Here is a 27,736-nt window from a genome sequence, read left to right as displayed (position 1 = left end):
TCAGCTGACCATGGGCTCCACATCCGCGTCTCTGTCCAACTCATCCTGAATTTCATCTGTGTTTCCTGAGTCGCTGCTGGCTACAGAGCTGGGAGATGGAGAATTTCTGCAGAAAATTCAGAGAAAGGTTTAGACAAAGCATTAAACACCACTGACAGGCAAGAAAACGTGGGACTTGTGGAGGGAATCGTCACTTTCACTCTTCAAACAATTAAGAATAGCTCTCATTACCAACAAACTTCAGTTTTTGCAGTAAATAAAAGGTGGGATGGTAAGGAGGAGGATTCCAAGATCTTACTACCTGTCAGCTGAACCTTTGATAAGCCTACGACAGGTTTCCATTTGTACATCCAGGCCCCTCTTCATGCTGCACATCTCCATGTACTCGTGAAGGTGGCGGTTCATGTCACTCTTGGCTGTGGCCAATTCCAGCTGGAGGAGAAGAAAAACACATCAGCTCAAGGTGAGCTGCTAGCAGCTCCTCCCAGCCTCCCTCAGCTTTACACGCTGCTGGGGATACATAAATCCTTTATGCCAGTGGTGCATGCTGAGAGTGCATTCATCTCCTTATGAGGTGCATTTTAATCAGAGCTCAACTCTGTTTTTAGAACAGCTCTTATATCCTGTTCTGCTGCTTCCTTTGTCAGCACATAGCAGTGAATGAAAGCACATTCGGGGCTAAGATGGTGAGAAGCTACAGATGTTGTGCCTGGCGACCCCTGAGGTGGCTTCCTGTGAAACATTTCCCAGTCTGATGGTGGGCAATGCGAGACAAACAGCGGAACAAAAAACAGTGCACCTTGATTCTTTGCTCTGAAGGTTCTCACTGCACTGATTACAGAGCTGTGCTTGGTCATCAGTAGTGAGGAAAACAGATATTTAGGAAAAAATATCCAAAACTGTGTCAAAGGAAAACACCTCTGCATTCTTGATAGAGATACACATTCCTCCTTGGCAGTGTGTGCATGTATATCTGTGACCAGAGCACTGCACACGTTTTGTCCATTACTAATTATTTATATGATCGTGAATCACTTCCTTACCTCTATCTGCCCTATTGTTTCTTGGTATTCCTTGTCTCTTGTTTTAAAGAAAGACTCTGTTTCGTGGATCAAGTTTCCCAGGTTTTCTTCCTGATGGGAAATCAGGACACAAAGAATTAGCAAGAAACCGACAGAGCAGCAGACTGTGGATTTTTCTCACAGAACCTCACTGGGAAGCACAAGTTCTTACACCCTCCCATGCAAAAGGAACCTTGGATCAAGACTCCAACAACAAACAGATACCTGATGATGCCAAAGAATGAAACTACTGCATTTGCTGAACCTTTCCCAGTCTGATCACGCTGACATATGCAGCAATCACTTTCCAGACATGAAACTCCTTTTTTTTTCCCCTTGTATTGAGCACACCACTACTTACAGCATCGCTCTGGAATTCTTATTTTCTGATTCCATCCTGCTACTCCCAAGACCATTCAGTTTCCATCATCTCACAGCCTACACGCACTGTCCCCTGTCAAAATGCCTTACTTAAATGCTAGGCAAAGTAATCAATTTAACACAACTGAGTTGATGAGCATTCATTTTGCCACCGTCCTTCGGCCACATCCGCAGCAGCTTCATCAGGATCCTCCATGGGATCAACGTCAGGCTAACCAGCCTTTAGTTACAACAATCACTCCACTTATCCTTTTATATGCAGAAGCAGGAAGACCTTCAAAGAAGGTGGTGAGGGCACCGTGTAAGAACTTGAAAGGAATAAAGCCAGTGGAAGGAAGATTCAGGCATGTAAAGCACTGTGTTAAAGACCAGGCACAGACGGAGCAGTCTTTATTCTGAATCTCCATCTACAAGACGGATCTACCCTTTCCTTGTATAATTTTCATTTAGAAGGATTTAAGCTTCTTAAAACCTTTAGAGTTTTTGCACTGAAGGTCTGAGTTCGGCAATATTCCTCTGATAGCTGTGCTTATACATGCACACATGGGTATATGCAAATAAATCTGTCACTAATTCCAGTACATGGCTGCACGTTATCACTCTGCCACTCTTCCTGCTCAAAAGACGTACAGCTAAGTATGCTGCTTTCTGCAGTCCCAGCACTTTGAAATAATCTCTGCAGTTTCAGGCTATGCCAGATGATCCACAAATGGGAAGATGTAAATTAACACACCCCTGGCAGTCAGCACAAGACAATATTCAGGAGACTGCTGCCTCAGCATCTCTGTACTACGGCAATGATGGGAGAAGGCAGGATTATTGCCTACCTACTGCTGTCATGCTGCTCAGTAATGAAATAATAGCATCACGTTTAAGACTGCCTGCACAGAGCCAGACCTTGCCATTTCAATCTCTCTTTAGGCCTGTTCTAAAAGGCTCAGGAGTCACTGAATGAGGCAGCGTGCAGCCATTAGCTTACTTTGCATGGGATCTTAAGGATTAAGAGCAAGCTGTTTATTATCCACCAGCACCAGGAGATTCCTATTGACTGGGAAGACAGAAGCAAAAGATCTGTGGGCTCAGAAGATCCCTCGGGCCTCACACAGCCCTTTGTGTCAGGCTGCATATACCTTAGCATCACACATGGCACACACCAAGTTTACTTTTCTCCCTGCTGGAATGAGGGCACGGTATCATCTCACACACTGCATGTACTGGTTTTGGGTGAATGATACCCTACAGAGAAAGTGAGATGCTGCATGGGAGATAAAGGGCTTTAGCTGCCTCGCTGGGCAGGGTGACAGGTGGTGTGATGCTCCTACAACAGCTAGAGCCTTGGATCTTTTGACACTAGCTTGATATTTCTATCTCCTTCAGTTTGAAGGAGCAGAAGAAATAAAGTTTGGTAAATAAACTGAAAAGCAACCACGGAGAGAAAGCACTAAGAGGATTTTAAAATCAAAGCAAGTCTGCATGGCAAACTAGATCACCAGTCAAATACCCAAAGGCTCAGATGGCTGAAAGAGCAGCTGAGGGATACCAGTTTTGAAGAGAAGAGTTTAATAAGCTAACTGAAATACTCACCTCTCCTTGGAGGTCAATTGAAGGATTGCAGTTTGTGAAGTCCTCCCAAAGAAGCAACGTTTCCTCGTTCTCCTCCCACGTCAAGCTATCACAGTCGTCATCAAAATCAAATGTCTCACGACTGTTAAGGTAATGGAAAAGCATGAGTGAAAAAGAACTCCAGCCCCACTCCTTCAGCCCCTCATTTAACGTTTAAGGAAAAAAGAAAACAGAAAAGGGCTTACAAGAACTGAACAAAGGAAACAAAGCAGTTGAAAATCCTGAAAGATTTTAAAAACAGGCTTTGCCACTGCCTGCAAGTCCTTCAACTCCTGGGCTCTTTGCCACTCCAAAGCAGAATAAAAGATCCTTGTTAGCATTCCCAACCCAAGCACACAGTCCTAGTTCTGTCCTCCAGATGGTGCTGCTTGTTAGTTTCCCCTGTTTGCAAAACCACAAAAATGTTTTAAACTGTTCTTTCTATACATGGGAAAATGAACTCAACCACAGTTTGGGGAATTATACAGGAAACAGCCACTAGAAGATTCCCTGCTGGTTTCACGCTGAAGTTCAGCCAACATTTTCCCCTGCAGCACTTAGAAACATTCATTTCAAAAGTAAGTAAGAGAAAACTGAGCCCTAGAATGATGCACAAGTGAACATAAGTACTTACTATTGAGCTGGACAAGCAAAGATACTACTAATGCCATTTAAGACTGAGAAAAAACAGTGGCAGAGTGGCCTTTAACCTCGCTATTTGGTCAAGCCCCTTTAATATGGCCAGTTGTGCAATAAAGAAAAAGTTTCAGAAGGCAGCCAGGTCCCTCTTGGTTTGAACAGCAGGCGGTGAAACATAAGTAGCTGCTTCTTGTCTTTGTTAAGGAGGCCTGGCAAAAACCTGAAGCAGCAGTTTGCTCATTTCTGGCTGATGCATTTCTGGTTCTTTAGCTCACTTCCTTTTAGGCAGATAACATCTCAATCCGGAAGCTGAGTTCCCCACTGTCTTCAGAAAGCTGAGAAGCTTGGCACAAGAGATGGCATTTATCTTCACATCACAAAATAATAAACATTTTGGACATACACGATTCTGTCTTTTGCAATTGAATTCCTTCAGCTCAGTTTCTTTTTGCTGCAAGCGCTATCAGAATGCAGACTCCCAGTTCTGACTGCTGTCTGTTACAGACAAATGTTGTTCAACATCGACCACGTTTTGCCTTTTTAGTGCTAGGCACTTATGCATTAGGGTCATCACTACAGACACAACAAAAGTTGCATAAGGTTTCTGTTAATAAGATCATCTAGTTGTAAAATACACCTTCCACCTGACAAAGCCCCCAAACCAAGCATTTACTTAATCATGTATCATCTTCAGTAAGCCACAAACACGGCACCAAGACTTATAACATGAAGAATGACCTGCACTGCTTGGGCACATCGTGTCCTCCTACATATGAAACTGAGGAGGGAAGGAAGGGGGCATGGCCTGAAAACAGAACTTCTGGCAACAGCTGGCAACAGAAGAGGAGCCAGTGCTCCTTAGAGAAAGACTTCTGTACTCCTCCGTATTAAATACTGTTGTGTGGGAAAGCACTGGGAATTCTTGCCTCTCCCAGCACAGTCATTGCAGAAGTTGGCAGAAGACACAAATACTGAAATGCTACTGAAATCAGACCTACGGTGCTGGCTGGGGCTCCCTCTGCCAAGAGAAAACAGCAGAGACCCTTAACTCTCACTATCCCGTGGACACCAGGGACAAACCTTTAGGCTAAGTAAATTAACTCTTCCTGCCCTTTGACATTCATGGAATCTATACGACTGTCATCCTCTGCTACCACTGATCTGGACACATCCACCAGTGCCACATACCCACAGCTGACCTGAAAATCATGGGAAACACCAGAGAAATCGGAATCACTCCTGAGCTTTCAGTGACAATGATGCCATATTCCGTCCAGCCCAAAAAGCAGCAAGGCTCCTCCTAAAATCCTCTAACAGACAGGGAAAACACAGACTCGAATTCTCTACCATGAAAAACCTTCTGAACGCCTACAGAAGTAACTCAGTATTTGAGTTCTGAGATTAAATCTGCATTTCAGTCCTCCCCACGTTATCCATGATACTCACAGCTGATTGAACATACGCTTCATTTCATCTGTGATGTTCAAAGAACAGCTGACCTCGTCGTCAGAGAACCTGCTGTTGTCTGCATCCTGTTCTGAGAGGTCATCATCAGAGGCAAGTTTTCGTTCTTTCTTCTTGGAAGCCACCTTAATTGAAGAGAAGAGTTGTAACTAGAAGGTTCGACTGAGATGCTGTGTCAAATAAAGGAGAGGCATTAGGTTGGGGTGGTTATAACCACATCAGCTCCCAGGCAGCTCAGGGATTGCATGTATTCAAGATTTGCATCCATTAGTGAGTGGGGAACAAAGAGCATAAGAAAGCAGTTCAAAAATGGCAAAGAGCAAAGCAAGCTGCAGGCTGTCAGCGCTCTACAGATGTTCATCTGTTCACTGACAACAGCCTATGGCCTACCAGAGAACATGCAGAGGTTAGAATGATACAGGGGAAAAGCAAAAGCTTGCAGGAGTGCCCAGGCAGCAGGTTTGAGAGCAAATGACAGAACTCTCCCTTTCCTGCCACCACCACAGGCCGCTGCTCCCAGTGTTGAAGAACCGTGAAGAGTAGACAAGAAACCCTGCAGAGATTCTTTAAGTCAGGTTTGTTCCCTCCCCATAAGCAGAGGCAGACTGTTTAGTCTTCAGACTGACAGAAGGAGGATCGACCCAACCATGACAATCCCTGGACAGCCTCAAAAGAAAGGAAGTTTGCAGATGTGCAGAGAATTCAAGGGACACTGTGCCACAAAGGGCAGAGAGCATCGTTGTAAGAGAGGCAGCACCACTGAGTCACACACAGCCTGCTCCCAGCCCTACAGTTTTCCCTCTAATTGGCACGTGAGCCATCCTTTGTTGGTGTTGCTCTCCATACTGATCATTTTAACCACTGCATGCTCGACCACAAGTGTGCTTTGCAGCTACCTTTGAGCAGAAAGACAGAGCAATTCAGCTCAGAGACAAGAAGGAACCACGAGCACAACGCAGTGGCTCAACATGCTACAAAAATTGTCTCCAAGAAGGAGATCAGAATCTTTCTGGAAAGAAAGGGAAAAGAAGACAAGAACAGAAAAACAAACCACCAAACATTAAGGCAACTTCATCACAACCAAAATACACAACCAGTGGAGACCACAAGGGTATTTAGAGTGTTTTCACACGGCATCACAACACGGAGAAAAGCACTGGACTTATTCAGGGATTGGACAGGACAGGTTTAGACCAAAGTGAAGCTGGATTAATCACAATTGAAAGAGCAGGTATGACACAAGATCAACTGCAATGGGAGTTACAGGTTTGCTCAACACAGAGCTATAACTGCTTGCTTTTGTAGCAAATTATACGGCTTTTCCTACTAGCACCAAGGAGCCATAGGAGCTCAAGGAAAGCAATTAGAGCTGCAGGTCTGACAATGCAATCATAACTCGCCACCACAGAAGTGTTATTTCTGGCTGTGGTGCTCGAGCCAGAAATTAGAACATTCAGATGACAGCTTAAAACCTCTCACTTGTGAGGAGGAAGCCATTTATACAAACCTAGGCCCTGGAATGCTTTTTTTAATGCATTCATTACCGAATGGGATCAAGACTAACATCATATCTTAAAGTTCATCTTGAGTGAAAACTCTCCCCATTCTTTTTTTTCTCTTAGTGCGACATCAGAAGACAGCTACACTCCAACGCTGAGAAAGAAGAAAATGGTTCTGCACAGAGAAATTTCAATAAATGGAAGCGACCTGGACCACGCTGCTCGACACTGCTCCCTCTTGACCCATCACTGCTCGTCCTGCCCTACAGAAAATTCACAGCCTAATCACCTGGAATATCTTGGAAACGTCTTCAGAGTTGCGCTGCTGCGCTACATCGCACAGCTTGGCTGTGATATCGATTCGCCGACAGATGTCCATGTCCACCTTCATGGCCTTTTCTTGAATCTTTGTGTCCAGGTCTGTCATGGGCTGCAGGAAGGACAGCAGTGATTATCTTCTATTATTATACAGTTCAGGAAAGCAGAGATACCCCATAGTATCTCTCTAACCCCAGGGCTTACCATCCTTAAACAATATTACGTCCTGCTCTCCTGGAAAGCAGACCACACAGCTAACAGAATTAACATTCATGTCCAATTCCAAGAAAACCTCAGCTCAGTTCTTTGCCACTGAACAACCTATGCCCAACCCAACACAGCTTTTGGATGTATAAGGGCTGCTCCTGTTCAGACAGTACTGCTGGATCCACAAAGTAACGCCGTTCTGTGTTTTTACAGACACCCAGCCCAGGTGAGATGTTCTCTGTTGGAAAGCATCTCAGTGGTTGGGAAATCATCCCAGTGACCAGAAAAATGGAAAAACTCTTTGCAGAGCACTCCTCAATAGCAAATTCACTTTCCAGCAAGAGGACTTGGTTTTGTTTTGCTTTAAAACATCAAGTAGGTTTCTTTAGGAGTTGGACTCAGTGGTCTTAATGGGTCCCTTCCAATTTGGGATATTCTATGATTCTCATTCTTCTCCAGCCTCTGGCAAGCACCTCTCGACAACCTGGGGAGGTTTTTATTTTCCAAACACACTGAAAAAAAAGGAGGCTATGAACAATGACACTCTTTAAACACACTCTTATCAACTGAACAGGTAGCAGTGATTCTTATCAACAGGAAGGAACGAGGCACATGCCAACATTTTGTGTTTCTCTGCTCTGCGTATTTACATGGAAGGACTCAAACAAGCATTCTTGCTGCTTTCCTTAGGCTCTCTTCCACCTTGCAAAGTTCAGAGCACACCTTCTCTCGAATCCAGCAGGATGTTTGCATTCACCACCACCCTTTTTGTACACACTGAACAACACCTTTCCCTCTGTGAACCAGTTCTAAGTGATGCAGCCCTAACAAGATTCACACTGCCTCTAACCAAGCATGCCTATTCTTCATTAAACACCAGAAGAAGAGACAGCTAATTGCCAAATTTCGCATGAATAGATCCAGTGGCCCTGAGAGAATACATTTGACACCAGGGAGCAGGTTCTGCAAGCTCATATAAAGACCGGAGGAAGCGGTTTCTAAACAAAATTACTGAATAAATAAGCATAAGAGAACATCTTCATTAGACAACTGGCATCAGCACACTGCTTCAGTCTTATGGAGAAAGCCACCTTAGTGTTCACCCAGCTTTTCTTTCAGATATCTGCACGATTGTGCCATCAGTATGGCTAAACTGCAAGACAGCTGCATGGTGATTGAATCCTTTTCCCTAACCTGGGAGTTCTCCATCACGTTCCCCATGGCTGCAGATTGGAATGCCAGCATCGCCAGCAGTGGAATCGGGGGAGGAAGGGAAGAGTCCAGTTTATGGGCTAAGCAGCAAGTTAATGCATCTCTACACAGACCAGACAGGAAGCAGGGGGAAGGGAGATCTGTCTGATGCATTAGATCATAAAGGCAGTCGTAATACTAACTACAAAGCAGCACTCACTAAGACCGTAACTTTTTCATGAATGAAGCCATTTGCACAACACACACATTTCACAGAGGCAGTGGGAGTTGGCCACTCTGCTCTCCAGTGTACTTACATCACTCATCAGCCCCTTAAACACCACAAGTTCTGCTTTCAATCTCTCAATCTTTTCATTTAACTCCTCCTGGAGAGCTTCCGCTTCCTGCGCCTCCTGCAAGAGAAAGCACACAAAGAACTCAGGGGCCACAGGGCAACACACACTTCCTCACTTAACCTGAGCAGGGCTGATAAGGCACATCACCACCCCCACGCTGCACTCAGCTTCCAAGCATTCACCCTGCTGTCTAGCACACAGCAAGGCATTCAGCTGCTGGGACTACAGGAGGGGTTTTAATTAAAAGACAACAACTGTTTGGATGGTGATTAGCACAGTGAAAGGGGTAGAGAAAGCACTGCCATTCAGCACAGGCTATGTGCACTGAGTGACACGGCTGGTGGGCATGGTGGGGATGGGCTGATGGATAGAGCTGGTGATCTTAGTGTTTTTTTCCAACCTAAATGGTTCCTGGTTCTTTGGCATGGGTTAGTGGGCACGGGGGGGGGGATGGGCTGATGGATGGATTTGGTGATCCTCAAAGTCTTTTTCAACCTGAATGCTCCTAGGGTTCTATTCCAGCCTTACCTCTCGCAAGGTTTCTACCATAGACTCCAGGCTCATTCTTCTCGTCAGTTCCTCTTCCCATCTGAAAGACAAGATGTGCAGATGGAGTGTTAACTGTGGGAAAGAATGTATTTTTTTCTTCCATATCACAAGTTTTCTGCTCGCTGTAGGATGATGACAGTTATTTCAGCCGTCAAGCAGATGGTCCCCCTCATTAACACACCCTCAAAGCAGGGGTGTAAGTCTATAAAAGCGTAGAAGTGAAATCAGCTCTCGTTGGGATCGGCGCCCTTCCTACAGTTCTGTGCAATTTTTGGTTCCAAGTAAGGTGGGAAATGTTCAGAGCAATAGGAGGCTTCTGAAGTTAAATCACCCGAATCAGCACTCTCACTATTCACCTGTTCAGTCCAATCAACTCAAACACTTACGTGCTCTGTACATCAAAACCTGCAAGAACCTGCACGCCTCTGCAGTCTCAAGTAGAGCACCCAGATGAGTGTCTCTGAATACACAGAACTGAGAGGGTACAAGAAAAGGAGTTTCGTCATTACGAGCTGTGTAATTAAACCTTGCACTACAAGCATCATTATTGGATTGGGTATAGAACCATGCAGCAGCTCCTCCTTGCAAGCATACAAACGTTTCAAAGGGCACTGGCAACTTCTGTCATTTGCTGACTTGAAAGCAAAGCTCTCAGAAATGTGGCCATGCTCATTCATACACGTGAATACAGTTTGAGTTTGGGAAGAAAAGTACAATGAGCAAAGAGCAGAAAGAGAGGTGATGTGTTGGCTGCCCTGGGAGGCGGTGGACTCCATCCCTGGAGGTGTTCAGTGGAGATGTGGCACTGAGGAGGCCAAAACTTTATCAAATAATGCATTGAAGGGCAAATTTAATCCCATCTGAGCTGGAAGGTGAGGAGGATCTCCTGCAGGGGAGGATGCACGGTGCCACTTGCACAACCAGAAGCACCTGAAGGGGTTACAGCTCACTGCAGCAGCACCACGATGACATGCTGGCTGCTCCTCCTGCCATTGTGCTGCAGCAACAGCCAGCAAAGCAGCATGTGCACTCTCCCCTTACAACCCATGGTTGATTTACACAGGAAGGTTTGTGGTGCATCTTTTTACCAGGGAGGATTTGCTGCCAAGCAGGGTAAAATATTTAGGCTGAAATTTGCATTTGTCATCAAATATTTCAGCTTGTATTTACACATCCTGTTTCCTTTCTGACTCCTGATTGCATGTATACGGTCCTATAAAAATAGTAACTTCGTTTTCCAGATTTAATATTAAAGTCAAGAAGGTGAAATTAAAGCAGAGAGTAATACTGCAGTCTGTGATAGGCTCTTTCAGATACAGCAGTGCTGCTGAGCTTAAATCACTCCTCCTGGTCCTGTATGGATGCAAGTCAATGCTGGCACTGCGTGCTGCTCCTCCAGGCTTTAATTGTTCCATCAGCAGTAGAGGCTGCATTCTGGTTACCCTGCTGTATTACCTGCATTCCTACAGAGCACGATGCAGTCTGCAGAGAGGGATGTGTTTTCGGGAGATGGAGCTGCATATTTTGAGCGATTGCAAGCAAAAAGCATTAGCATTCCTCCCCAGCAGTTCAGCCATGCTGGGAAGCTGCCAAAATTACGCATCTCAACGTCTGCTCAGCCCAACCTCCCTCATCCTGCACAAAATTCCAGTCGTTCCATTTCTTCTCTTTATGTCACTTCAAGTGCATTTCACAGAGCGGTGATTTACAGCCCTAATTCCCTTCCTTCACAGTCAAAGGAGAGGAAAAGGCCATCTTCTCTTACACACAACACACCCCACTCTGGTTTCTGTTTCTCCTAATTAGAGGAGCGATCAGGTCATTGGTAGGGAAGAAGGGGAAGGAGAAGCTGGAGGCTGACAGGCACTTGATTCATTCTCCATTTAAACTTCCAAGCAAGTGAGACAATAGAAAGATTGCTCATTCATATGATCATGCTCTATTTGCTGTAACACACAGGGCTTTACAAGGGCCCTTGGCAGCTGCTATCACACGCTCCAACAAACGCAACAAGAAGCCACTGAGAAGATGCTAAGTATGGCACTGGCATTGTTAATAATCAACGTGCTCCAAGTTACTCTCCTGATATCATTTTATGTTAGTCAGTGCCTTCTTGATGTTGATTTGACAGCAGAAGATGTGGTCACTGGGGTAGTGCAGAGGAATCAGAGGTATGGCTGTGCTTTGTGATCTCAGTGGTCTTTCCCAACCTTGATGGTTCTGTGGCTTTCCCAAAGGCTCAACCCCAGCAGGCTGCACTGGTCACTGCATCACAAATACATATTTCAAGCCTAGCCAGGCTTTTTCCCACTTTTCTCACCTACCAAAGGTGCTTTAGTCACAGCCACCACCCCCAAAAAAGGGCTAGTGTGCATTGGAGCAGATCCGGACCGATTCCCTTTTACCAGATGTGACACATTACATTCCAGCAGTGTGCAGTCACTGCAGCTCCGGGCCCCAAACTACTTCTGCAGCCCTGTGATTAAGAGTCAGTGTCTTGCATAGCTTAGAGGAGAACAAAGGCTGTTTGCTGTCTTTAAAGGGAACAGCAGCGTTGCAGGGCTATTAAACAAACAATACTCACCAGCAGTCAGCTAGGATTAAAGTTGCTTAAAGCCTTATTCCTGTAAAGCTGAGTCACACCGCAAACTTGTGTGTTTCCTTTGAAATTGGGAGAGCAGCTACACCAACACCAACACTGCTAAGGAGGGTATCTCAGGAACTCGATGGTATCCCCTCAAACCTCCTCCAGCACTCATGAGGTTGTCACAACAGGCTTCCAAACTTTCTCCTGCATCACCTGCACCGACCAACCTGAGCCTAATTCTCCTCCCTTAGTATCATCAAAGTGAACTTCAGAAGGAGAGAACTGCCCATCAGACTCACAAAAGCTGTTTAGGAAAGAGAGATTTAGAGACATTTGCCTTGGCAAAAATTGCTCGGTGAGTTTCTTTTATGAATGCAGGAGCGCAGTGTTATTTAGACAACAGATAAGATGTTTGCAAAATAAGCCAGATATAAACATACGGCCCTAAATATACTTTTGCTCAAGGCAGAAAGGCAAATAGAGCAGCTGATCGTTAATGATGCCTGGTGGCATCCACTGCACTCGTTTCTTTCATTAAAAACACCCTTCCTCAAGGGAGCAAACCCTCCTCAAATAACATTTAGTGATGGTATAGGTATGGACTTGGAATCTTTCAGCTCTGCCTTCTCATCAGTTTGCAGGGAGACAAAGAAAAAGCAAAGAGCTCAAGTGCTGAAATCTACCATAGGAAAAAGAAGACTGTGCATTCGAACTGTGGCTGAAATGCTCATGGACATACACGACTCCGGTTGGCTTTCCTTGCATGCTAAGGCACCACCGTTCCATTTTTTGGGCATGAGATGCACCCAGCCTTGCTCATCTCTAAGAAATGTATCACCTAGGCTGCATTCTCTGTTGCACCACACCTGCAAGGAAGTGAGAAAACCCCCACCCCATGGCAGCACCAAGCCGTTCCAATGGAGACACGTCTCGGAGCTCGCCTTCCTTTGTGCCAGCACTGCTTGTTCTTTTGTGCTCTCAGCCCTTTGATGCCCATCCCTTGTTGATGGCAGCTCCAAATGGAAGGTGTGCTGCCTTCTCACCACCTCTGGCACGGGATTGAACGCTCTGCACCATGCGCTGCCCATCCCATTTCATCACCATCACGGTTACGCACCCAGGGCTGCAGCAACATGCCTGCTAATCCCTTCTCCACCACATAGATCGTAACTATCAACATTACACTTTATAATTCCGGTCATTAAACGCTGATTTCACTTAACGGCCCTTTCAGAAGTCAAACTGTGGCACTCCCATACATGAGGATGCTAATCCTGTGCGTGGCTGGAGGCAGAATTTGGGCAGGGCACGCTGGCTGGGATGTACTGCGGCACCCAGGCTAAGAGAGATTATCTGGACTTTATGGGGAGGGGACCTGAGGCTTTTTGGAGAGATGTAAACGAAGCTTTACGCTCCTACACAAACCCACACAAAACCATTTTCTATTCTGTTGAGTCAAAAAGCCAACCAACCTTCTCCTTGTTTTCAGACTCCATTTTTCCACCCGGTGTGTTTTGCACCCAGTGAGCTGGGAGGTCACGTCAAGCAATTGCTAACTGTGAACAATTAGCTTGTTCACAAATGCTGCCTCTTGATTAAAAAAGCTTTTGCCACACAAGGATTCTCCTAGACTATCCCAAGCACAGACCATTCTGCTCCCACATGCCCTGCCTTCGTATTGAAGTAAATTAAATGTTTGTTGATGGGCTCCATGTAAAACGTATTAATTTAATGTGCACATCTGATTCCATTAAAGGCTGGCTCTAACACAGCAGCAGCAAGCTGCACTCTTGAATGAAGTCATCTGTTGTTTGCAACAGGCAGGGCAGCATTCGCTCTGCACAAGTCACAGCTCTCTTTGCTCGTACTCTGCAGCATCAGATTTCCCAAAGATCAGGGCAACGAGGGTGTCCATGCAATGGAACCTGTCCATGGGTGTCCGTGCCCTGAACCTGTGGCAGTGGTTGAGGTTAGACAGGTAAATTGCACTGTTCAAGCTCAGGGGGTTCGTTACAAAGGAGAGGTTAATATTAAAGCCCTCTGCTAGGCTCCATTCCTTGTGAAGAGAATTAGTGGAAGAACTCACTATACAGAAAAGCATTGTGTAATTATACCTCTCGATTATATTCATCTGGAATGATGATCGAGCCTGTTAATGGAACCACAATAAAAATCAGCTGCAGGTTCATTTGTTCATTAAGTTCATTAAGCCATGCATAATGTCACAAGAGCTCAATAACTTCAAGCAGCGGCAGCAGCCATGCTGGCATTCCTTTAGAGAGCAAATGGTGTTGCTTTTCTTACATTAGGAGAATCTGCATATAATAGTGCAAGATTCAGAGCCAAATTTAATGCATCTTAAGTGACACAGCTACAAGACACCTCCTGTATGACGACCCTGCAATTAAGTTCCTACTCTGAAGCATCTTTTGATACTCAGACAAGCCTTGCACCTTCCCTTCTGCACATGCACCTTGAAGGCCTTCCATTGACCACTGCAGGGCTGGACGTGGTCTTAGTGGTCTTTCCTAACCATTAATGGCTCTGTAAACTAAGCCTGCAACACCACTGACCTGCTATTCTGCAGCTGTGAGCGATTAGAGATAGATTAACACATTAACCACACCTCTGTACACCCTCCTGAAATGGACCTGATTAGGTAAGGCAATTCTATTTCATGTTTCCTGCAAGCTCACATCATCATTACATTTCTACACAGCTGCTCTGCTCCTCCAGCTCAGGTCAGGCGTGTGGAAATCCAAACTGCTCAGGAGGAATGGAGCTGTAAGGAGCAAAACCACAGAAGGCCTCTGCCTATTTGGTATTCCTCTACGAAGCGTCCATACCCTGGCATCAGAATCTCATTAATTAGAGTCACATTTAACTCTGCAGCTCTCCACACCAGCTTCTGGAACCCAATCATTTCCTGCAGAAAGAGATTTCTGGTCAGTCATCACCGGCCGCAGCTGATAAGATAGCAGCAAGCCTCATGATGTCATGCACAACACGTTAACTACTACACAAAGTGAACCAAACACTGCTTTCCTCCTGTATTTGCCAGGGCAGCAAAGAGCCTGGCTGAAGGCAGGAAGGATCAGATGGAGCTGGATGTGCTGAGCTCAGAGTGCTGGGCACGGCAGTCTGCAGCCAAGCTTCCAGCTGGATTAATGCTTGCTCTTTCCCACTCAGCACCAGCAGCTTAAATTCATTTTTCACTCCTGTCAAAATCTTCTTGATGGTGTTTACAAGCCCTGAACAAATATACTTCTCTTAAGCATGAACAAACAATTCTGCAGCAGTTTTTGACAGCTGAAATTTGCCATTTTTTTTTTTTCCAGCGGTACAGCAGACCCTGGGGAAGGGGAGAAGGATTTGTTCAGTAACGTGAGAACACAGAGCTGCCTGCCTTCCATTTTCCAATGAGCCTCGTGGTAACTGAAGCTGACCCAGTTCAGTTTCTCACAAAAAAGCCCTCTGGGGGGAAAAAAAAAAAAGGGAAAAAAAAAAAATAAAGCAATTTAGGAAAATGCAAGGCCTGGGGGTTTGCTTTTTTGGAGGGTGGGCAGGGAGTTCAGCGTTTACTCTGAACAAAAAGGAGGGCACGAGGTGAGGACAAAACCGTAGCAGTATCTTAGCAAGATGAGGCAAAGATGGAAGGGGGAAAACATGCTGTGCAGGAGAGGAACCACTCAAAAGCCTCCATCTACAGAGCTCATCAGTCAGCCCTGGCTGAGCAGAACGCAGCAGCACTGAGCTGCTCCTGTGCACGAACACGATGAGCCCTTATCTCCTCTGCCACCCAGGTACAGAGGAGACAACTGCAAGCACAGCTTATGAAACAGCCACAGCAAAGAACATTACATTCCTGTGAAACTGTTGTCATAACTGCAGATAAAGTAATTACTCTGACTCATTTTGAAACAGGTAATCTCAAAAGCACAGGATTACACGACTGTATAGCGCTGCTAGCTACGAGTTAATTATCAAATGCTCAATTCCCATGTAAGGAAATCTCCCACAAACACAAGCACTACAAATGCTGTGCATTAAGGACAGCTGATTGTGTATAGACATTTATTTTGCAGCTACATCATTCTGGTAGGCACTGTGTCAGATATCCAGGTGCTCGGTCCCAATGCTTTGCAAACTGCTCTGAGATTTGGCCGAGTAAATGTGTTATTCCTGCCTGTATTTCCAAATATTTCCAAAACAGAGTGACAGATGCTGCAAAACTCAAGTGGGGCACAAAGAGCAGAAGAGAGGCTGTGAGCCTGAAGTAGTGCCATGTGCTGAACTCCATTCTTAGGGCCTCATGTAGACATGTGCAAGCATCTCTGAGCAAATCACAGCATGGCCTGGCTTGAAAAGGACCACAATGCTCATCCAGTTCCAACCTCCTGCTGTGTGCAGGTCACCAACCAGCAGCCCAGGCTGCCCAGAGCCACATCCAGCCTGGCCCTGAATGCCTGCAGGGATGGGGCATCCACAGCCTCCTCGGGCAAACAAGAAGCATTAGTTTGACATCTTGAAATAGTGTTTTTTCCTAACCCTCCAACAGCAGGGCATGCACAGTCGCCCATGCAAAGCTGCAAAAAATCATATTTCAGTTATTGCACAGCCTGCTCAGCACCTCAGATTCTTTTAGGAAGAGCCTGGTGCAAGTGTGAATGTGAGGAACTCATAGAGCTGCACTGGGAAGGCTGGGGAAAACAAGCTCAAAGAGACCCCGTGCACACAAAGGGGACTGTGAGCTGCAGAATACAGTGTGCTATTATCACAGCGTCCCAAAAACGCCACGTGATTCCTTTGGGCAGCTCATCCCCACCATCTGCATCATTACTGACATAAATACAGGCTGCAGCAGAGCAGAACGGAGCGAGAAAGGTTTCCTCACCAAATTGTCAGGTTGGATGTTAGGATGGGAGGTACTGAGAAGCCTTCCGTGCTCAGTTTCAGGAACAAAAGTGCACAATGAAAGGGGATTATTATGGCTGAGTCATGTTATAATCACAGAAGAATCCATCCATTGTTGAGAGAAACTCAGAAATTGCTTAATGCTCATCATTTAATCAAATGGATTTAAAGAGAAGATGATAGGCACCAGCATGCCCGTCCCAGAGCCTCATCATTTTTTCCTCTAATTCTTAGTTCTTTTTAATTGATATATATTTAAATCCCCACGCAGGAGACACTTCAAGACCTGGTACAAATATTAACATGGAGGCAGCATTCTGGGGGCAGGAGGAAAAAAGGAAAACCAAGCAAGGCACGCTTTGCTCTCTTAGCAAAACACTTCTACTTGCCAAAGCCTGGCAGCCGAGGAGACAAGTAGTTACAGAAGAGATTTAGAGCCATAATAAGATCTAATGCTAAGCTGTCGGAAAGAACAGGCAAACTTCTGTGGCATGAATTTCCTTTCTATTTGCTATAAACACCTACTGAAAGCTTTCATGAATGTCCTCTCGGAGGCTGCCAAGTTAAAACAGCACATTATCTCAGCTGGTGCATATGACTGCGTGGAAGATTCTTACATCACAGCTCTAAGCAGTAATCGAGCAAGCTTTTAACTCAGGGAAGTTTTTCCCATGTAGGGTGAGGATTATTTCTTTTTAGCACTGCCTTCGGACCTCACAGCAATGCTATGGAGGGGAAAGGCTGAGCCCTGTGGGTCTTCTGCTCTCTGCACGGAGTTCTGAGTAACACTTACATAAGAGGTCTCCCTGATCTCGGAGCTGGGTTTGCTATAAAGCAGTCAGTCCTCATCTGTGTTGTAACCACACTGCGACCACCGCAGAGCACTCCTGGAAGGCACAAGTCTTGATAAGGCCAAGTGATAAAAAGAATTGCAGTTATTCTTCTGCAGAAGGCAAGCAGAGCTCCTGCTGGAGCATACTGCTGTGATGCCTTCGTTCACTTCTGCAATATCTCAGCTTGAAAAGCCAAGAGTAAATGCTAAGCCTCTCTCTGTCCTCCCTTCCCCTCCACCTCCTCAAAACCAGCCTCAAAACCAAGAGCCAGAAGTTGTCTTAATCTCTGCCCCAACACTGAAGGCTTGATTGAACCCAATAAAGCTGTTTTATCGAGTGAGATAATTCTTATCAGCTTTCAGGAAATCAAAGTCACGGCTGAGATACAGAGCAAAGTCTCCACACTGTGTTCCTATGCACCCAGCTTTGTCTTACCTCTATTTTACGAGCTGGATTATCTTTGCAAAGGTGAATTCACAGAATCTATAAGGCTGGAAAAGACCCCTGAGATCATCCACACCAACTGTTCACCCACCACCAACATTTGCATGCAACATCAGGGCTCTGAGACAGCAAGTGATAGCAAAAGGTAGGAAGTAAACAGCTCTTGGAAGCCTGCTGCGACACTTGAGGAAACACACAGCACTCCTGACACAGCCCTCCAAGAACTGTGAGGGTGCTTACTGTGTTTAAGCTGCTTTAATCACTTTGGTACAATGGGTAGATTAATATAGTTTAGTATTCCTGGCTAATTACAGTGACTGGTCTTTACAGCAGTACCATTAAACAGCAGTACCCTGCCATTTAAATGGGAGCAAATTAATAAAGATGACACCAAGGAGGATATAGCATTCAAGCTCAGGCGTTTCTCAGTACTTGGAAAAAGCCAGATCAGCCCTAAATTCACACCGACACAATGGCTGTTTTTGTTGTTGCATCAATTCCCAGTGACATAACTGCTCAGTAATTAATGCACAGATGAACAATGAGGAAAATGGGATGAACAGAGGCTGGCGTTGGAGATCTGCTTTGCAGAGCAAACGCTGACATTACCTGAGAGCTAAATGAGCAACGTGGTTATTAGTGGGATGCAAAGCTCTGGCAGTGGAATGCTTGTGCTATTTAGGGAAGGGAAGAGATGATGGAGGGCTGAGGAGCTGCAGGACAAACTTGGTTTGAAGGCAGCAGGGCTGTCGGAGGAGCAGCGTGGCGGGCAGTGAGCTCACTGCCTGCAGCTCCAGGCTGAGTCACAGCCCCAAGCCCAGCTAACCCAAGGGACAGCTGTCCCCAAATGAGCTTACTGAAGTCCCAGAGCTGTTCTGGAAGGGCTGAAATCCTGTATGGCATCACTGCAGGAGGGGCTTCGTTCCCAGGGTCGCTTTGTCCCTGCTGGCAGCCAGCAGCTCCACGTGCTGGGTAAGAATACAGATTAGTGGAAAAACATTGCTCTGTGAATGAGGAGCTCCTGAGTGCTCTGCACTCCTTTCTTTTTGAGAGTGGGGCTTTCAAAGCAGTGTGGAACAGAGAAACAACCAAAGGTCAGGGGTGCTGGTAGAGTCATTGGGGAGGTATTTGGGGGAAGAGTAAGGACAGAATCCAGACTGCCCAGTGCTTCATCACGCGGCCAATGCTTTACAGGAAGAGCCATGGGGTGGATATGTCACACTGCCTTATGCCTGCAAGAGGGAATTCTATTTTGCACCCTGAGAACCAGCTCTGACAGCAGCAGTGGGCTTATTAGTGAGCCCTGAGTGTGAGCCAATGCTGTTTTTGCACACTGACCAGCACAGAAAGCAGGAGAGGAATTCCCTTATGTTGTAGGGATTTCTACATTACTGAACTCACCAGCAGGCACTGGTAAACCACTGGGATTTTTCATGCCTGCTTTGAAGCAGAGAGACCCAGAGACAGCCAGGGATTACAAAATGACTTCTTTCTTTCACACCAGAACCAAATGCCACCCTCCAACGTGAGTCATTAACCAGCAAGCGTGGGCATCTCCAACCTCAAACCAAGGCTTTCCAGCAATATATCTGAAACGTTATGATCTATCAGTGCATCCAAGCTCACATCATGCTGCAGCAAATTTACTTCTTCTCTCCTGTTCTGAACATAAAATGGAGATGCATTCAATCATTTCACTTGCTGCTATCATTGGCACGTGACAGCAGCCCAAGGACACCCATACAAAACACACCACGAGAGAGCAAAATGTAGAAAATAATACCCTGGAGAAGCCATACAGCTTTCCTGCTGTACGTTTATGAAGTGCCTCGTTCTGTTTCTCAACACAGATCAGCTCAGGGTTCTGGGAACAAGATAATCTTTCACTATGAACTGGTCACAAGGCTGCAGAAGAGCTTCACTTAAACTAAATTCAGTTAAACTACTACGCTGTGTTACATTAGACCAAACTACAAAATCTCCTTTCTTGCACAAACCCAAACAAAACATGACATGGCTCGGTGGGCATGGTGGGGTTGAGGTTGGCCTAGAAGATTTTAGTGGTCTTTTCCAACCTTAATGATTCAATTTAGGGATCTGGTTAGCAGGCATGGTAGCGATGGGCTGGTGGCTGGACTGGTGACTTTGGAGGTCTTCTCCAACCTGAATGATTCTATTCAGGATCATGATCAGTGGGCATGGTGAGGATAGGTTTATTGTTGGACTTCATGACTTTGGGGGTCTTCTCCAACCTTAATTATTCTATCATTCTATTTGGGGTTGGGTTGATGGTTGGACTTGATGATCTTGGAAGCCTTCTCCACCTTTCATGATTCTATCTAGAGATACAACCAGTGGGCAAGGTGGGGATGTGTTGATGGTTGGACTTGATGATCTTGGAGGTCTGCTCCAATCTTAATTATTCTATCATTCAATTTGGGGACACGATCAGTGGGCATGATAGGGATCTGCTGATGGTTGGACTTGATCTTAGAGGCCTTCTCCAACCTTAATGATTCAATTTAGGGATATGGTTAGCAGGCATCAGACGGGCTGATGGTTGGATGTGGTGACTTTGGAGGTCTTCTCCAACCTGAATGATTCTATTTAAGGACCAATGGGCCTGTTTAAGGACTGCCAGTGGGCACGGCAGTCATGGGTTGATGGTTGGACTTGGTGATCTTGAAGAAGACTTCTCCAACCGTAGTGATTCTATTTAGGGACATGGTGGTGATGGGTTGATGGTTGGATTTGGTGATCTTGGAGGTCTTCTCCAACTGTAATGATTCTATTTAGGGACACAGTCAATGGTGATGATGTGTTGACGACTGAACTTGGTGACCACAGACCTCTTTCCCAACCCTAATGATTCCATGAAAACAGCTGGACTGTACATTTAAAATAGAGACTGGAGCCAAAAAGAGCAACGTCCTGTGAACACTTCCAGCAAACTGAGAATAGTCAGTTAGTCACAGAGAAGGAAACGCAGGAAGCTAACTTAAGACCAGACAGAGCTTCACCACAAATACCCAACCACAAAAAAGCAGCTGTTGAGCTGTCCATGGGCTCGGCGCTTCCTTCAGCTCCGTCCCAGCACTCGCTGCAGAAAGGCTGTGATTACCCATGATGAAGAGCCAGAAATAACTCGGGTCGAAGTTTGTTTTCGCCTCAGCCCCACATCGGAAGGGTCTCGGGGCGTTGATAGGTTGGAGATCAGAGGCACCTGGGGGATTTGCAGCCCCACAGCCGTGCTCTCCGCCTGGCTTTTCCCCTTCACCAAATCCACGTTTCCCACCCGTGAGTCACTGAGGAACAAAAGGTGAATTCAACACACGCAGAAAGCGTTGTGGTTCTCTTTCAACAGGGGAAGCCACTCTTTGAAGAGCACAGCCCAAGTTTCTCTGAAACTCGCGGCACGACGCGGCGATTCCTCCCTCTCCGATCCTGTCCATCTGCAAATTCATTATTTTAATTGGGGTTCTGAGCTAATAGCTGGGCAAAGATAAAGCACAGAATGAACAGCTAACGTGCTATTTGAAATCAGTCCTTGCATCTCAACCCTACCCTGGTGGTTCCCATCCCGAGCCAGTTTAATAAAGCACAGTGTTCATCTGGGTAAGTATTCAGCAAATAGAGCCTCAATCCCTTGGTTCTGTGGATAGAAGGATCAAAGGGAGCCCTGTGCTCTTCTCCCAAACTTTTCCTGCATTACTACAACCCAGAAATCCCAGTCTTTTGCCCTTTCAGGGCGAGCAAATTTCTCTTTTTAAGACTGAATATCCAGTTTCCCAAGGGTGAGCGCTTAGCATCAAACTTCACATCAGCTGGGCAGCTGGAGCACAGGTCTTCTCCAGCCTGATTGATTCTGTGATTCACATCTATGAGGGGTGCCTCAAATCTCGGGCTGCATCCCCATGGGAAGTGGTGCAGAACACAACCAACCTCATTGCAGCACAACTGCAATAGGAAATGGAAAAGCACACATCCCAGACTTAAATGCATTCCTACACATACCAAAATATACCTATGCACCAGAATTAAATGTATGCCCACACGTATATGCGTGGCTTTTGCATTATTGCCAGCTCTGTCACCAATTGAAACGTGGACACAAGTCCTGCACCATGATTGCATTCTTCTGGAGGGATAAAAAAATTATTTGTTTTTGATTGGCTCTATGCACAACATTTGCATCTTGTTACCACTGCTATTTTAGCTTTAAAAGTTCTCAGACATTCCTCCAGGGCTTCTCTTAAGCACATTTTTATTAAGTTCCCTCCTTTAAAAAATGAGACCCAGTGAGTTTTGACGCTCAGTGCCTTTCACAATGATAATCTTTGTCCTTTCCAGCTGCAGCAAATTTAAGATAATCTCTTCTTCAAGTGGACTTGATTAATCTTCCCAACGAAATACCATCCTGGGGTAAAACAATTATTTCCAGTCCAACCCTTACTAAGAGTTAAATCTGGGCTGGAAAAGACAACCAACATCTGGCCAGCTCAATATCTGCTCCAATTAAGAACAATTTTGAAACCATAATAGACAAATCTATTCAAGTGTTCAGAGCAAAGCTTGCCACAGCAGTTGAAGGGGGGGGGGAGAGGAACAGAAGGGGGAGCAGGGCAGGACTGCAGCAGGGTTTCACCTCGTCAGCAGAGCTGTGGCCACACGCAGCAGCGTTCTGCTGGCAGAGCACACGGGTGCACTCAAGTCCTAAAGGAGATCTTAAAGGCCCCTTCCAACACAAACCATTCTGTGATTCCAAAGGTGGCTGAACGCAAAGGGTTGCCTCTTGCTGGGCAGCAGACAAAGCCATAACCCAAAGCCTGTAGAAAGAAAGCAACTGTGGTGTGCTGCTTGGGCTGCTTGTTTGTGGTCCCTTCCAACCCAAGCTGTTCTGTGACTCTATAAAAACAGGGGTATAACACAGCCCAGGTGCTCTGCTGACTGCACACCCAGTATTGGCTTCATCCAAAGTGCATTGCGTTGGGGTATCCCAGAAAAGTGATGTTGGTGGGCAGAACCAAGGAGATGGGTGCCTCCTCCTGCAAGAAGCCATCAGTACTGGCAGAAACTGCCCATGGCAGGGGTTGGAAATAGATGATCTTTAAGGTCCCCTCCAACGTCAGCCATCCTATGATCCTGAATTGCACTCCAGCAGAGCTCAAACCATAAAAGCAGGCCCAGCAAACTCAAGTCTTCCCAGCATGAACGTCCCTGCAATAAATGGAGCAGGGCTGTTGCAAAGGGCTGCCTGCCTTCAGCTGCACTTATTGGTTTTTAAGCACTTGCATGGCTTTGTAGATCTGTGTCAGAAACTCATGTGTGCACTTAGCTTTATGCAGGCCCTAACAGCACGAGGCTCATTTCCATTGCCAGATTGTTTCCCTAAATAACTTGAATATATTCCTGCAAGATAAAATACACGCTCTGAGTTTACATTACGTCCACATGCGCCACAACAAAGAACCCTTGCCCTGCAAACAAACAGACACGAACACACTCACACCCACCTTTCCAGGGCTGCTGACAAACACAGCACCACGTGAGCTCAGGATAATGAAACCAAACTGAGGGATCTTAGAAGGCATCGCCAGCACCACAGATGAGCAGGCAGGAGGGTGCTCAAGGGTGAGCAAAGGAGCACAAGGGTGTGCATGGAGCACAATGACACAACACCCATCCCCATCACATTGCAGCTTCCTCCCATCTCCCTGGTACCAACCAAACAAACACAGCTGAACAAAGAGGGAGACTTCTTTCCCCATTGGATGCAGTGGGTGCTCCAGTGCTTGGCAATGAAGGCACGGCAGCTTGCAGGAGATGCACTGAGATGAGTAATAAACACAGAGGGCAGAAATCATTACTCGAGCAGAATATTCTTGCTTATATATTCCTGCTTGTTCTGAACCAATTCACGAGTTCTGTTATGAAAGGATGCAAAAAGCCACACGCTGCAGCTCTGTTAAACAGGCAGAAGACATTCAGGCAGCTCCACCAGAAACCCCGACTGCTTCCAAAAGAAACACAAACAAATAAAGGATTACATTTGCTCTTCAGCAAAAAACACAAGCCGAAAAACACATTTTAAGCCTAAAAAACCCCCCAGATGGGAGCACTCACACCAATCCCACTGCCCAGCAGCTCTCAGGCAATGCAGGAATTTCCCTGCAGAATCCCAACTACCCTTTCTCTCTCTCTCTCTTTTTTTTTTTTCCTCCCTTGGCCTCCATCTCCACCACAGATGCGTTGAGCAGCAAACACAGCACTGCAAAGGGAATGCTATCCATCACCGGGTAAAGAACACCATTTCAAACCCCAATAGGCTGAAGGAAGCCTCAAGATTCCCAGGGCTCACAAAGGCTGCCGGATGGCTTTTGTTTTGTTTTGACCAATTCAAAGAAGCTCCTTTGCAAGCAAACCTTCCCCTGCAGTAATTGCAACCCAAATATTGCAGCACTGAGCTAATTTAAGAGAACTGGCAGACAAAACCGACGACTGATTAAGCCAGAAAATGAAGAACGAGCTAAATTTAGGAAGAACGACACGATGCAATATTAACAACAGATAACTCCCCATCTCCAAAAAGGGGGTTTTGGAGGGGTTTTACAGCCTGACAACGCTGCTTGCAACACCCAGCCTCCTTGTGCTGCAGTGGATGCTGGCGGAGGAGAAAATCCTCCTCAGGAAGGGTTCCCCCCCCCATCAAACCCATGAGCATCCTTCCCAAGGAGGGGAGCTTGGGCTGCCAGCATCCTTCCTGAGGATTGTGGTGCTGGGGGGGGGGGGGGGCATCCTTATGCCTCCAGGGTTGTGCCACCCAACTTGGGGGGAGGGGAGGGTGCCAAATCCCTTCTTTAGAGATCATGATGTGGGGAGGGGGGGGGCATCTGCAAATCCCTTTTCCAGAGGCTGCAAAGTGGATCCCATCCTCAGCTGGGGTCTCCAGATCCTGCCTCCAGAGGACTGTGGTGCTAGGGAATCCTATCCCTAGGTGCCCCCTAGGGCTGAGGGGGCCAAAATCTCTCCTCCAGAAGGCTGCGGTGCTGGGAGGCTCAGAGGGTCCCAGATTCCTTCTCCAAAGGCTTCAAGGGAAGCCCATCCCCACAACCCCAGGGCTCTGCCACACAACTGGGGGATCCCAATTCCTTCTCCAGGGAACCGTGGTGCAATGGGGGCCTAACTTCAGCTGGGCTCCTCAAACCATTTCTCCAAAGGATCATGGCAAAATATGGGCCTAATCCCAACCCGGGGTCCCCAAATTCCTCCTTCAGAGGATCACAGTATGAAGGGGACTCATTCCCAACGGGAGAGGAACCCAAATCTCATCTCAAAGGATCACGGTGCAGTGGAGGCCTAACCCTAACTGGGGTCCCCCATATCCCTCTGCCCTCAGGGCTGTGCCATCCTGCTGGGGAGGGAAGGAAACCCCTTCTCCAAAGGATTGAAGTGCTGGGGGAAGCCCAACTCCAACTGGAATCCCCAGGTCCCTTTTCTAAAGGATCACAGCGTATGGGAGGGGGCCCACTCCTCATTGGAGTCCCCATATCCCTTCTCCAGAGGATGATAGGGTGGGTGGGAGGGTGGGGGGAAGAGGGCATCCCCTGTTGGGGTCCCACACATCCCTTCTCCAACGGGTCGCAGTGCTGGGGTCCCACCTCCAACTGGGGGCTCCAAATCCCTTCTCCATAGGATGGAGGTGTAACAGGAGGGTCTATCCCTGTGCCCCCAGTGCATGCCACACAACTGGGGGGAAGGGGGCCCAAATCCATCCTCCAGAGGGATCGTTGTGCTGGGAACCCCATCCCTGGCTGGGGATCCTTTCTGTTGTGATGCTGGGGGAGGGGCATCCCCAAATGGAGGAGCCCAAATCCCTTCTCTGGAGCATCAAGGAGCACCCATCCCCAACTGGGGGTCCAAAACCCCTTTGAAGGGAAGGGGGGGGAAAGGAAAGGAGGAGGAGGAGGGGGTCCCCACCAGCCAAATGAAGCCCCCCGATACCCCGACACCCCACTCACTTTCTCTTGTACTCGTCTCTCTCCCTCTTGACTTTGGCCAACACGTTGTAAAGCGCCCGGATTTCGGGTGTGATGGTATCGATCTGCACCCCGACACCATCCGGATGAATCCAAGACACTCCCGGCCCTTGAACCGTTTCCAATCCACCGCCACCGGTACGTCTCACTTGAGTGTAGCTCCAAATAGTACCGGGTAAACGGCTGTAATGTGACGGAACCAGGCCGGGCGCCGGGCTCGTAGACAGAGCAGCTCCGGTTAACGGGAGACCGCCGTCGGTTTGCACGGCCTGATCCCGGCTGAAGGTCTTATAACGAAGGCGGCGGTCTCGTTCGCACTGCTGGGCCGCCAGCTGCTTCTCCAGCAGCCGGTTCCTCCGCTCCAACTCGTGCACTTTAGCCAGGAAGCAGCGAAAACGCACGTTGAGACCTTTCAGCAGATGGATGTTGGAACCCAGATCGTTCCGCAGTGCCGCCGTTACCGGTGGCCCACCCGCCGCTCCGCCCGCCGTTCCCGGTGTACCGCTTCCAGCCGCCGCAACGCCGGGAGAGAAGGCGCGGGCCATTTCGCCGAACAGCAGCGAGTTCATGGCGGAAGGGAGCGGCGGGGAGGCGAACGGCCGTTATGAACGGAGCGGGGGGGGGGGGGGGGGGAGGAAGCGCCGCCGCCGCCGCCGCGCGTTCCTGCGGCTGCCGCAACCGCCGCACCGGCACCAAGCCCCGCCCACCGCGCCAGGCCACGCCCCTTTCTCCTCCGTAGCCACGCCCCCTCGCCGCAACGCCGCTGGCGCACAGGCCACGCCCCCTTCGTTCTCCTAAAGCCACGCCCCCCACACGACGAGGCCGCGCCCCCCTCCCCACCGCCCGCGCTCCACGTGTTCGTTGCCGGGAGTTGGAGGGGAGTGGGGCTCATTTGGGGGAGTGGAAGATTGTAGGGAGGGAAGAGACCTGGAGAGGATCTGCGGGGTGCTGAGGGCTGTGTGGGTGCTGGGGAATCAAATAGGACCGTAAGTGGGCACCATATAGTGCCAGTGCTGGGCACTATGTAAGGCCATTGGTGGGTGCTGGGGGATACATAGACCCATTGGTGGGTTTTGGGGCCTATATAGTGTCATTGGTGGGTTTTGGAGGGCTGTACAGTGCCATTGGTGGGTATTGGGGCTATAGAAAGCCATTGGTGGGCACCGTATGGGACCACTGGTAGGTGCTGGGGGCTGTATAGGACCATTGGTGGGTATTGGAGGCTATACAGGGCCATTGCTGAGCACCATATAGGGCCATTGGTGGGTTGTGGGGGCTATATAGGGCTATTGCTGGGCACCATATAGGGCCATTGGTGGGTTTTGGGAGTTGTATAGTGCCATTGTTGGGTATTGGGGGCTATAGAAAGCCATTGGGGGCACGATGTAGGGCCATTGGTGGGTGCTGGGGGCTATACAGGGCCAGTGCTAGGCACTATATAGGACCATTGGTGGGTTCTGGGGCCTATATAGTGTCATTGGTGGGTTTTTGGAGCTGTATAGTGCCATTGGTGGGTATTGGAGGCTATATAGGGCCATTGTTAGGCACCATATAGGGCCAGTGGTGGGTTTTGAGGCCTATATAGTGTCACTGGGGCTATACAGGGCTATATAGTGGGTACTGGGTGCTATACAGGGCCAGTGGTGGGCACCATA

At 47.5% G+C, this 27,736-nt stretch overlaps 1 protein-coding gene across 1 annotated transcript; it reads right to left on the bottom strand.

Moving 5' to 3' along the window:
* IFFO2 (intermediate filament family orphan 2) lies at nt 1-26,650 on the bottom strand (the record flags this gene model as incomplete). Its single annotated transcript, XM_079545435.1, has 9 exons — nt 1-106; nt 302-432; nt 1,044-1,133; nt 3,027-3,147; nt 5,130-5,272; nt 6,936-7,076; nt 8,680-8,775; nt 9,247-9,307; nt 26,064-26,650. The coding sequence occupies 9 exons, from the start codon at nt 26,648-26,650 to the stop codon at nt 1-3; spliced, it is 1,476 nt and encodes a 491-aa protein (XP_079401561.1).
* Between the last annotated feature and the right edge of the window lie 1,086 nt (nt 26,651-27,736).

This window comes from Tetrao urogallus (assembly GCF_951394365.1).
Source record: "Tetrao urogallus genome assembly, chromosome: 21".
Classification (NCBI taxonomy): Eukaryota; Metazoa; Chordata; class Aves; order Galliformes; family Phasianidae; genus Tetrao; species Tetrao urogallus.
This window is presented reverse-complemented; position numbering and strand designations above follow the sequence as displayed.